Source organism: Azolla caroliniana, unplaced genomic scaffold (genome assembly GCF_043228905.1).
Source record: "Azolla caroliniana isolate FFs.n. ecotype wild unplaced genomic scaffold, voAzoCaro1.0.p SCAF_5, whole genome shotgun sequence".
In the NCBI taxonomy this organism is placed as follows: Eukaryota; Viridiplantae; Streptophyta; class Polypodiopsida; order Salviniales; family Salviniaceae; genus Azolla; species Azolla caroliniana.
The window spans coordinates 14315665-14328882 of record NW_028230440.1 but is presented as its reverse complement, the minus strand read 5'-3'; the positions used below and the strand labels follow the sequence as shown (position 1 = coordinate 14328882).

Here is a 13218-nt window from a genome sequence, read left to right as displayed (position 1 = left end):
TCGGCCGCCTCAAGTCCCAATTAGCAGCATCATTGGATGTGAAGGATCTGGGGGACCTTCATTATTTGCGCAGGATCGAAGTGATCCACACCTTGGAATGCACATTGATCAACCAAAGGAATTATGTGTTGAGTATGCTCTTCAAATTCAGAATGATGGACTGCAAATCCGTCTCAAGTCCTCTTGACAGGAATGTCAAGCTTCGCCCACTCGGAAGCCTGATTTATCTAACCATCACCCGGTCGGACTGATTAGTCAATTTATGTTGCACCCGACCATCGAACACCTTTAGTGTGCGCAAAGAATATTGAAATATGTCAAGGGCACTAAGGATAAGGCGTTGATGTATCAAACCGGTGTAGCCGAAGAGTTGGTCGCCTACACTGATGTCGATTGGGCCGACGATCACAAGTCTACATCCAATATACGTTTTCATTTGGAAGTGTTGTGATCACCTAGAGCAGTAAGAATCAACCAACAATTGTATTGTCGAGCACCGAGGCCGAATATAGAGCAGCGGTTTTCGTGACATGCAAAGCCATATGTCTTAAGAGGCTATTGAAGGATCTGCGAGTGCAGTTTGCCGATCCGATAGTAATATACTGTGAAAACCTCAGTAGTATTCAACTAGCCAACAACCATGTCTTCCACGCTCACACACAACACATTGAGGTGCACTATCACTTTGTACGCGAGCAAGTCCTTTCCGGTGAAGTGGAACTCCTATACACTGATGTCGATTGGGCCAACGATCACAGGTCTACATGCAATATAAGTTTTCATTTGGAAGTGTCGCGATCATCTAGAGCAATAAGAAGCAACCGACAATTGTACTATCGAGCACCGAGGCCGAATACAGAGCAGTGGTTGTTGTGACATACGAAGCCATATGTCTTAAGAGGCTATTGAAGGATCTACGAGTGGAGTTCGTCAATCCGATAGTAATATATTGTGAAAACCTTAGTAGTATTCAGCTAGCCAACAACCATGTCTTCCACACTCACACACAACACATTGAGGTGCACTATCACTTGAGTTCTTTCCGGTGAAGTGGAACTCATGTATGTTCCAACAGATTGGCAGTTGGATGATATCTTCACCAAACCTCTCGGCCTAGACAAGTTGCACCAATTTTTTACTATGTTGGGCTTACAACATCTCAACCTGCCGAACTTGAGGGGGAGAAGTGAAAGTCGAAGCAAGGGCAAAAGGGAGAGAGACGAAGTTCAAGAAGCCCAATCAGATGAGGAATCCGATTTCAGAACAGTTGAAGAAGCTGAGGAAGGATTGGACAAGAAGACAAGTGGAAGAACGGCTAAGTGTAGACCACCCAATTGCAAGCTTGTGCCCTGCTCTAATACCAAGTGTTGTGTCCCTAAATGATGGGGATCTTGAAACACACGGAAACACGACTGCAAACGCGAGAAGTGAGACAAAAAGATGGTCTTTATTATATGAAAGAGATACAAGGTTACAACCATCCCAATATTGGGATCAATCAAAGAAAAGGGTATGGGGTATGTCCCCTATTACAAAGAGAGAGAGAGAGAGAGAGAGAGAGAGAGAATTGAGAACTCAGGAATGAATCCAAATGAGAACAAGTTCCTCCATATATAAGCCAGGGTATGTCCCCTATTACAGAGAGAGAGAGACAAAATTGAGAACTCGGGAATGAATCCAAATGAGAACAAGCTCCTCCATATATAAGCCAAGAGGTGACTCTTGGTCTTCCCTGACATTAGACCACGAGGTGGCTCTTGTGCTTCCCTTTGGCAGCTCATTGGGACTAGGTCGGTGTTGCTTCTATAACATGGTCTAGGACTGGGTATTTCTCGAGTCCCAACTGCGTTTGGGACTGTTCGGTTAAGAGGTGAATCCAAATGAGGAGAAGCTTCTCCATATATAAGCCAACAGGTGACTATTCAGTTACCACCAGTGACTCTTGGTCTTCCTTGACATTAGACCATGAGGTGGCTCTTGGGCTTCCCTTTGGCAGGTTGTTCAGACTGGGACATTGTTGCTTCTATAGCATGGTCTAGGATTGGGTATTTCCCAAGTCCCAACGGCATTTGGGACTACTCACAAATTTGGGATTGATTGGGTTTGTCCCAATCCAAACCTTGCTTAGTTTGTCCCAAGCCCATACCAGCTTGTTTTGGGACTCATTGGGTCTGTCCCAACTCACTTTGGGACTGTTTAGGAGCACATGTAAATGCATCTACATTTTTCTACCGTTCCATAATTTTATTACATCTAAAAGGTAACATCCAGTCCTTTTTGGAACTAAAATAACTTTGTAGCTACATTAATATCCAACACTTAATTTTAGTGACCTTATAGTTGATAATAAATGTAATTATTTTCAGCGAGCGCAAGAGACCATGTAATGCTCTGTATTAGGGAAGGCAAACTTGTGTTTGGGAACCTATCTAGAGTGTTTTCAAAGGTAAATTATTTAGTGGAAGCAAGAGACCAGGAGATGCTACAATTTTGTGCTAAAAGGAAGACATCCCATGTGCTTATATGAAAACTCTTAAGATGCTACAAAGGCTAGTGAAACATGATAATTCAGGAATTTCTCTTAAAAGAAAGGGATGTATCCACATATGGAAAACTAATGGCAAGTCACGTAACCCCAGAACGTACAGGAATCATGTCAGCAAATGGGTTGAACGGTGAAACCACCCCTCCACATCACATCCTTTGTTACATGTGGGGAGTTAATCGAGCGATATCTAGAATACTTTTTGGGGTACTCGAAGTAGCTTTATCTAAATCTTTTGTATACATCATAATGTACCTATAGGACACACAAATGCCACTTAACCACAAAAATTGATGCCATCTATATAACGATTTACAATAAGAAAGGACCTTTTCTTCTTGTCTTCCATTCGTTTGCTTTCAACATAATCTATCCTTTTTATTTTTTTCGCAATCAATTTGCAAAAATCAGCTTTTAGAATATCTATCTAGAACCCATTTTTATTTATCCTCTATCTTCCCAACTTACTATTACGCCTAGACAACACAGTAGTAGAATATTGAAGATTTCTAAATAAACATTTGGTACAGTAGAATCTATCCACCAGTTGCATGGTGGCTCATATGAAGGGTGTTCAGGTAAGAAATACATTAAAATTAATATAAACACATTAGAAAACAAGTTCAAAGAACTACACATGAACATTCAAGCCTAGACACGACACTAGACATAGGAAGCTCAAAACAAAGTAGACTTCTCCACATACAAAAAAAGATATGTAGAAGAGTTCTAAAAAAAATTGCTTTGCCGCATTGTCCACATACTCTTCAAATTATTACATCTCAAGAAACATTTCTGGCAAATCTATGCTCAAAGCAAGTCAGGAGAGAGGAGAAGGTTCTATATCCTACTACACTAAGAACTCTAGATAATACATCCTACCAGGATAATAATAAAAATGCTGCTTTTATTTTGCAAATCCTCTCGATACCCAAAAACAAAACAAAAAAAGAGTTTGACAATGCATAATCACCTATATTATCAGCCTCCCATCTTCCTTAACCCCTCATATATCCTGAAACCTAAATCTTAACCTTCTAACCCTAAACCAAGTTAAACCTCAAGAGTAAGCTGAAGATTAGTTGGAGGTTGATTGTCTACTATTAATAAGAGTTCGAAGCAAAGGAATCAACCCTATTAATGCCATCTGCACTTGTTCAGCACTACTAGCCCTAATAGTAACCTGGCCAGCTCCTCTATTATTCAAGTTTCCTCGGGTTATGAGCATAGTCTTACCTGCCTTTAGTTGCACTTGCAAATTCCCACCGATTGCAAGATCTCCATGCCAATTCATGACTGAGAGTCCGAGGGTAGACATAAATTGCCCAATAGGGTAGTCTTTATCTCTTATAGTGGCCTCTAAACTTCCACCATAAGCAACATCCGAACGACTTGTAAGAGCACCACCATTCACAACTAATTTCGCTCTCTTCCCAAACATTTTGTGATTCTCTACCTTCATACCCCCAGCCACAGTGTCACCCAACACAGTAACAGAGAGCCCACAAGTGGTCTTGTTTCTCTTAAAGTTATTGAACTTTGTCTCACCTCGGAAAGTGTATGCAAGATCCTTCCCGATTGTTTGTATATCTATCCCTGCTTGACTAACCTTGTTTGCCCCATTCTTGAATGATGCTGCACATTCCATCTGTAGATTAGCTTCTTTCTTGTCCTTAGTGATTTGACCTGACACTGAAGCTGGTATTTTCTTTGATACTACAAACATTTTCTCTACATTTATACCATCATAGCCACTATCATGATCCCAACCATGAGTTTCTAACACAGGACGAACCAGAAATTGGTTTGGCATGTCAAGATACCTATATCTATAGGTAGGATTGTCTGAATCAAACGAAGGAGGCAATGCCATATCTGGCATAGGTACTGCTACTGCAGAAGAGTTCTCTTCCTCTTCCATAACCTCATCAACATATTCTGATACATCCTTTGGCAATGCAGCCATCCTTCTCTTCATTTCTTTCTTTCTTATCCTCTCCTCCTTCAATTGCTTCTTGATGAAGAGCCTCTCTCGGTATTCTAATTCTTCAAAGTATATTCTTTTTTGTTCTTTGTCAAGCAAGTTTAGTTCATCCTTTGTCAGGCGTCGGAAAGGAGGTAGATCATCATAATCTTCCTCACCATCAGAATCCGATTCTTCATCCTCAGAAGATTCATCGTCATCGTCATCCCGACCCATCTGATCATCAGGGAGTTTCAAAGGTGCTCGTGATTGTAGCAATGATGAGAGCAAAAATGGCAAGGGTGGGACCCTAGATCGAACCCCAAAAGGCTTAGTTGGAGTATTATCTTGTAGCTTTAGAAGAGAATTTGCTTCAGCCAAGATTTTTGATGCAAAGCATAGAAGTAGGAGTTGTGGCTTCCACACTTGGCCATTGGGCAAAACACGTTGTCCAGATCTGTTCCTTCGGCATGAACCATGATTCTCCACTAAAGAGACAGGGTTCATAAGTCTCATATCCCCTGCTGCTTGGCGAATTGTTTGTTGAACTATGTGTGATCGTTGTGCAACAAACATCTCATAACTCACGGGTACACCATTAGCACCATCTGGAGGAGCTGATGATGCATGTGTAAGCACAACAATGGCATTGAACCAAACTGCAGCACCAAAAGTATCAGTGATGGTTCGGAGTATAGGCAAATCACCATAATCCCTACTTGGGATGTCCAATCTATCAAAATATAGAACAATATCAGGTGGTGACTTCTTGATGTATCTCTTCACTGATGACATAATCCTTTGATTCCTGGGTTGATCACCGAAAGAAGTCAAAAGACCAGGTGTATCTATGACTCTTAGCTTGATGCCATGGATTGTACCAACAATCTCCTTAACTTTATTCGTTGCAGGACTATAAGCATTTGTTTGAGTTTTAATCTCATCAAACAAAGAATTGATTGTTGCACTCTTCCCTACACCGCTCTTTCCGAGAACCATGATAGTACATCCAAAGTCCAAATCCTCTGCACCAGCTGATTCTTGCTCTTCTGCTAGCAAGCTTGCCCTTTCAAAGCTAAAAGACCCTGTTCTACCACTACTCTGACCCCCGCGAAGTTGTTCTGCTAATCCCAGCCTATACAAAACTTGAGCAACAACCACATTATGTGCAGATTGCCCAAGTCTATGAGCTAAGCGCAGAAACTTGACTCGGATCTGATGTAATTTCTCTCTTGCTTCATCACCACCTTCAGAAACCTCATCATTTGACTGGTTTTCTTCATTTGGTACCAGAGCTTGGCGTGAGAATCTACCACTGCCTCGTTGAATAATTCGTGATGTAGCCTCTAAGGAGGGTATTGAACTTCCAAGGCCAGCAGGGGCACCAGTAATTGTTGTCGTTGGTGTATTGGTGGAGCTCTGACCTGTTGAAGACTTAGGGTTTCCTTCTGCAATCATAAAATAGAGTTTTTCAGAAAACACGATATTTTCTCAAAATGGTTTTATTAGTACTACCTTTTCTCTCCACCTTACCTGTCTCATTCTTTGGTTTCATTATCTCTTCTGTTTTCTTGTTTTCTTCTCTTGTCAGAGGTGCATTTGCAATCTCGTCTTTCTCAACTATCACTTCTTCGCTTGGCCTTGCTTCAACCTCATCTGATGTCTTTACTCCACTATTCTCGTCTACTTCCGGTATTCCAGGAGCCTTTATTAAAGGTTCTTGATTAAAATTAGAAGGCATATCTTCTGTAATCAAGGATTCAATCAGTTCTACACTTGTGATTGAAAACCCATATGTTTTTTCTTCTGCTTCTGCTTCTTCCTCATTGTTATTTTGTGTGTTCTCTTCTTCTCGATCAACAACTTCATCCATCAATTCCCTTTTCGGGATTTCTTCTCTCTCACCAGTGGCTAAGTTAGCTGTCTCATCATTTTGCCATTGTTTCACATTTCCAGTAGCTTCTTTCCCGATCCCATTATGATCTGCTTCTAGTGAAGTCTCTTCTTTCTCTCCAGAATTAACTTCCCTATTATCCACCTTGCCTTCTTTGGCATCTTCATGTGAAGTAACAGATTTCTCTATCGATTCCTGGCCTGTTTTCTCAGAACAGCAAGAAATTTCAACTTGTGAAGTTGTTGTATCATCTATGCTTCCATTACTATGATATTCTTTTATTTCTTCAGAAGTGGGATGAATATCTGTAACATAGAAAGTATTAGAGGTCTCAAAATCTCTATTTACAATAAATTCCACCATATCTTCCTCTTGGTTTGCACTAAAGAACTTACCCAATGGAATCACACTATCATTGCTGAATTTACCAGTTCCGAGCATATCTTCATTTACAATCTTGTCATCTCCACAGTTCAGTACTTCTTCTTCAGCATTCAAGGTAAGCGAATCAGAATGATTCTTGTTTGATAGTATCTCCTGAACTTCCCCATTATCTTCCTTCACTTTCTCCGCGTTTGAGATTGAGACAACTGAATCATTCACCTTTGAACCCTCCAAAGCCTGTAAAAGATCATTCGTCTTTGGCTTCACAAGAACTCCAAAATAATTCTCCACATCTGAAGACAGTAAAGAGTTCAATTTTGATTCCTCAGAAACTTCTTGGTAAGTTTCTGCCACTTCTTCAGCATCCAAGGCCAGTGAGTCATTTGTCTTTGTCACCTTGAAATGACCCTCATCCAGTTCCTTGGCATCTGAAGTAAGTACAGCATTCCTCTTTGGCTCCTCGGAGACTTCAATAGCATTTCTTGCCACGTCTTCAGCACCCAAAGTCAACCAATCACTAGCCTTAGCCTTTACCTCTTCACAGACTTCACTTCGATTCTCTACCACCACTTCCTCAGCATCCGATGCCAGTAAAGGATCTAGCTTTGGCAAATCACCAACTTCAGCCTCATTGTCTACTACTACTACTTCTTTGGCATCCCCCGAGGTGGTCTGTGGAGAGTCGACCATTCTTGGATCCTCAGGAACTTCACTGTCACTGTATACAGCTTCTTTGGCATTCAGGGTGGACTGTGAAGAGTCATCCATTTCTGGCTCCTCAAGAACTTCAGCATCAATGTCTACCAGCATCAACTTTGGCTCCTCAGGAACTTCACCATCCTTCTCTACCAGTTCCTTGTCATCGCCGTCCTTCTCTGCCACTTCTTTGCCATCACCATCTAGAGTGGGTGATGAATCATTGGTCACTTTTGGACCCTCAGCTCCATAATCGTAATTCTCTACAACACCTTCTCTTTCATGGTCCAACTTCTCTGATGGATCATTTGTCACTGGCTGCTCCGGAGCTTCTGCGTGAATCCCTATCCCTTCTTCAGCTTTTGCCTTAGCTTCTTCAGCATCAGCAATCAGTGAGAAATCATTGTTCACGTTTTGAACCAGGATACCACTTCCTTGGCATTCCAATGATTGATTTTCTGTATCCTTTACCAGTTCAGACGAAATCACTTCATCCACAGAGGAGGAGGATAAATGGACAGTATTACGAACTTCTGCATAACCTATGCTACTCACGGGAATTAAGGGAATCCTTTCCTGTGCGCTATCAAAGCTTTCAACACTACTAACTCCATCTTCTTCAACATCCCCATAGCCATCACCGTCTTCTTTTTCTTCTTCCTTGGTGTAATAGAGACTACCATGGCCATTGCTGCTTCCAGGAGGCAGTACTGCCGCTTCAGGAGCATCAACAAAATCCATCAATTCTGCAGGTTCTACCCCTGGATACAACTCGGTCTCAGGAAGCACACGAAACAGAGGAGGGGGAGGAGGGCGGGGATGGAGATGATGATGATGATGATGATGATGGAGATGGAGATGAGGAGGAAGAGGAGGAGGAGGAGGTCCACCACCATTACCTTGCACAATATCAGAATACGAGGGCTTAACAGACACTGCATCTTCGTTAGGATGAGAAAAAGGAGCAGGTGCAGGTGCAGGTGCAGAAGATGATGATGAATCTTCCATGGCTGAAGTTGAAGAAAAGGAGAAGAAAGTGAGAGACACGGATATAGAAATTCAAAGGGCAATTGATTTCTTACCGGGGACACGGACACACGCGCGCGCGCAGAAGAAGAAGAAGAAGAAGAAGAAGAAGAAGAAGAAGAAGGAAGATGCACCCACCTACCTACCTATATATATATATATATAATATAAAGCCTCGCAGCTCGCGCAAGGACAAGGAGGAGGAGGAGGAGGAGGCCTCCTTCGCAAGAAGGAAAACCCTAGAGAGAGAGAGAGAGAGGCAAAAGAAGAGGATAAAACAGGATGGAGGGAGAGGAGGAGAAGAAGGAAGAAGAAGAAGAAGAAGAAGAGGAGGAGGAGGGGGATGATGTCTATCTCTTTTAGAATGTACTACTACATATGTACATACATACATACATACATACATACTCTCTCTGTCTGTCTTGTCTGTCTGTCTGTGTTTTTTGTTGGGGTTTGAGGGAGAGTGCTTTGGGTGGGAGTTGGTCGAGTGAGTCGTCTACAGTAGTAGTAGTAGTAGTAGTATGAATAATGAATGTATGAATGTATGAATGTAGTAGTAGTAGTATGAATAATGAATGTATGAATGTATGAATGTAGTAGTAGTAGTAGTAGTATGAATAATGAATGTATGAATGTATGAATGTAGTAGTAGTAGTAGTATGAATAATGAATGTATGAATGTACGAATGTAGTAGTAGTAGTATAAATAATGAATGTATGAATGTAGTAATAGTAGTATGAATGTAGTAAGTAGTAGGGGTGGGGTGGGATGGGATGGGGTGGGGGGAACATTTTCTCTGGGTATACATAGTGTATGGTATGGGTATGTAGTATTTATTATGTACATAATATATGTATGCATTAGTAGTAGTTTTTGGGCTGGAAGGGCGGGGAGACCAGAGGGAGCTTTGTTCTCTCTCTCTCTCTCTCTCTCTCTCTCTCTCTCTCCTCCTGCCACGTGGCCTTATCCCTTCATGCAGAATCTCTAAACCTCTCAAAACCCAGCCACCAAAACACCCCCGCCAATTCATTCCCCTTCGCTCATCTCATCTCCATTCTCACTCATCCAAAACTTCTAGAGATAGATATCCACAGGGGGACGGGTCCTGTTGTACTAGGGTAGGGAAAAGGTCCCCTCAATGCTCTAACGCCCGCACCAGATATGGACCGAACCCCCCCCCCCCCCTTTTTCCGCATCTCCTACACTCCAACATCATCAGCCAAAAATGTATGTGTGTGTGTGGTATCAGTATTTGCATCTAATTGTTTCATATTATATGCTCTATCCTAATGTGTGGATCTCCATATTAGGCATTGTGTGTGGCATGAATTGGATCGATCACGTTAGTATACATAATTATTTCACATGTTATATTAATATTATGTATTCCTCCCTTGTATGGATCCACCTTAGGTTTATTTAGCCAAGTTAGTTAGGACAGTTATCTTGACATAAGGTAGAATATATACAATGTTAATGATAGATAATAGGTAATCAATCCCCTCGAAGAAGCATCGATTGGATGATCACAACCGGCATTCTGTTTACAAATTTTTGATGTTTTCTTCCAACCTGAAATGCATTAATTATGATGTTCAACATCATCGTATGATTCATAGTAGAATCTTGGACAATATTGTTAGCATGTGGTGGTATATATAACATTTGAATGTTATATTATATCTGGTCCTCCTACATCGATCTATGATAGCCCCGATCGCAGATTGAATGTTAATCACCCAAAGTTGTCATTTACTACCCTAACAGTACTATGTAGTCTGCCCCTTCCCCATATGCTAGTGTAGCACAATTAGGCCACCACAAGTCTTGCATAATGCAATGAGTCTTTTCAATTGCCTCCAAGTATCTACAAGTTGAACATTTGTTGCAACATGTTGACTTGCATTTTCCTAAGTGGCAATTACATCACTCGCTCGCTTTGTTTCCTTGTTGGATTGCTCAAGCCGCTCTCATTAACCTATAACGTGTGCATCCTACATTTCCTCCACCAGGCCTCCTTGGAGTCTATGATAGGCAACTTGAACGCACCACGAAACCCCATGTCTATGCCTAATTGATAGTTCATTAGAATGGATATGCCCCTCAATCACCATATATGAGCTCTAGTATTATCAACCACAAGGACACTTCCGCAACCAATATCTCCAAACTCCTATCATTATAAACTTATAGTCATAACTTATCTTGTTTATGGGTTATAGATTAGTTAAGGTTTCTCTTACTTGAGCTTCTATGTGTGTACATGCCAAACAATTCTCTCTCTTTTTTTCTTTCAAAGATTTTCTTCAGTAGTATTAACGAAAAACACCCAAAGGCTTGAGCTTGTTTGCCCAAAAGCTTTCAATTTTATTTAGTTATTTTTTCTAAAACAAAATATACTTCTTATACTGTAAAAGAATACATGTGCGGAAGCGTATGCGAAACACAGAGTACACAGTTTGGAGAACGACAGTTTGGTAAAACGCAGAAAACGCAGAGATGGAGATGGAGAGGGGGAGACAAAGAGAGAGAGAGCAGACAACTCAGTTCTATTTCAAAATAATGACACTCTGTACATACTTCGTGCTCAATGAGCACCTTTTATACAAGCCCTGACTATCGGGTTGACACAAGTACTGACACTACTTGACTGTTCATAAATGAGCCTACTACACTAACTCCCAAAATTATTCCTTACGAGGAATACCATACTAACGGACTTTCGGTTTATGCACCGATATGGCCACGTTATGCGTACTGTTTTACGCACTCGGTCTACGCACTGGGTTACGCACCATGTTACGCACCCAATGTTGAGCTTGTCACTCAACACTCCCCCTCAAGCTCAACTTGAAGTTCCACATGCTCCTCCAGATCTTCACTCCGGCTTCTCCTGGCTTCACGCCTTGCTCGCACTCTTCGACCTGTTCGATTCCGCGCTCCTCGACCCTTCTAGTCGGCTGGTCTGCTCATTTGGCCCTTCTCAGCTCCCTTGCTGTTGCGGTGTTGGCGCCTCTTCCGTTGCCCTTTCCTCCACTTGGCCCTCAGTCGATTCGTAATATCCGAATCGAACATTTCAATTGAATCGGTCTCTTCCGATTCAATTCCACTTACATCCGAATTGGTTCCCTCAAATTCGTCTTCAGTCTTTAGGCCTTTGACAATGTCAGATCACATCTTGGTCTTGGCCTTACCTCCCCCTGATTCAGTTGTCCTCGGCTCTTCCTTACGATTACGGGCGTTGCTCTCTTCTTCGACTTCTTCAGCCGGCCCGAAATCGAATTCTACATCCGACTCCGCACCATGGTCACTTCCGCCGCGATGATCACCTCCGCTCCTTTCACTCTCTTGTTCCTATCTCCCCCTCAATTTCAGCATGTTGAGGTGACACAACCCAAGCTCATTGGAGAAATTCCGCAACTTGTCGAGACCAAGAGGCTTGGTGAAAATGTCGACAACTTGTCGATACGTCGGAACATATGCTAGTTCGACGTCACCTGAAAGGACCTGCTAAAATGGTAATGCACCTCAATGTGCTTGGTCCGGGTGTGGAATACAAGGTTTTTCGCAAGGTGGACATTGCTAAGGTTGTCGCAATAGATCATCGTCGGATCAGACACCTCCACATGCAAATCCCATAATAGTTGTTTAAGCCAAATGACTTCGCATGTAGCGACAGTCGCCCCTCGATATTCGGCCTCCGTGCTCAACAGTGCTACTGTCGGCTGCTTCTTACTGCTCCATGCGATCGCCGCACTTCCTAATGAGAAGGCGTATCCGGATGTGGATCTACGATCATTGGCGTTTTCGGCCCAATCGGCATCCATGTAGCCAACCAACTGTTCGGCTACGCCTGCCCGATATAGCAACGCCATGTCTTTCGTGCCACTGACATATCGCAATACCCTTTGTGCGCACTGAAAGTGTTCAGCCGTAGGCTGCGACATAAACTAACTGATCAGTTTGACCGGTAGCTGAGGTCCGGCCTAGTGATCGTCAAATATATTAGGCTTCCGACAATCTCTCAAAACCGTGTCGAGTCGCATGCCTTTCCCGAATCTCGGCAAAGCTTTGCGTTTCTATCCAGAGGGGTCAAGATGGGCTTACAGTTGGCCATCCCGAACTTGAAGAGCATATTTAGTGCGTAATGACGTTGGCTAATCAATATGCCTTCGGGGGCGCGGATAACTTCGATCCCGAGGAAGTAATGAAGGCCTCCAAGATCCTTCATTTTGAATGATGCTGCAAGTTGAGACTTTACACGGCAGATTTTGTCCAGGTCGGCATCGGCGATGACTAAATCATCAACATACAGTAGAAGGCTTACCGATCCATATTGACCTTTCCGAACAAATAGTGAAGAGTCCGATTTTGACGTCATAAACCCCATCCTACGCAACTGTTGCATAATCTTCCTGTTCCAAGCTCGCAGGGCTTGCTTAAGTCCGTAGAGTGACTTCTTCAGTCGGCAAATTGTTGAAGTGTTTCGTTCGGATAGAAATCTGGGGGGTTGTACCATGTACACTTGTTCCTCAAGATCACCTTGTAGGAACGCGTTCTTTACATCCATCTGATGCAAGTGCCACCCCTTTGCTGCAACTACGGCTAGCAGAACATGCAGGGTAGTCATCTTCGCGACAGGTGCGAAGGTCTCATCGTAGTCCATGCCGTGCTTCTGCGTGTAGCGTTTCACAACTAAACGGCCTTGT

At 42.6% G+C, this 13218-nt stretch overlaps 1 protein-coding gene across 1 annotated transcript; it reads right to left on the bottom strand.

The window, feature by feature from the left end:
- Window positions 1-3276: 3276 nt before the first annotated feature.
- LOC147864193 (uncharacterized) lies at window positions 3277-8548 on the bottom strand. The gene is made up of 3 exons (XM_087319912.1): window positions 6798-8548; window positions 6042-6707; window positions 3277-5956 (listed from the first exon to the last, which is right to left on the bottom strand). The coding sequence occupies exons 1-3, from the start codon at window positions 8488-8490 to the stop codon at window positions 3624-3626; spliced, it is 4692 nt and encodes a 1563-aa protein (XP_087176038.1). The 5' UTR covers window positions 8491-8548; the 3' UTR covers window positions 3277-3623.
- Between the last annotated feature and the right edge of the window lie 4670 nt (window positions 8549-13218).

What these genes read in the sequence shown, in the direction of transcription:
- LOC147864193 (XM_087319912.1), bottom strand. Translation starts at nt 8,490, where the DNA reads ATGGAAGATTCATCATCATCTTCTGCACCTGCACCTGCACCTGCTCCT. An exon ending in TGATAGTGTGATTCCATTGG is followed by an intron (nt 6,708 to 6,797) that starts GTAAGTTCTTTA and finishes TCTATGTTACAG; the next exon opens with ATATTCATCCCACTTCTGAA. An exon ending in GAAACCAAAGAATGAGACAG is followed by an intron (nt 5,957 to 6,041) that starts GTAAGGTGGAGA and finishes TTATGATTGCAG; the next exon opens with AAGGAAACCCTAAGTCTTCA.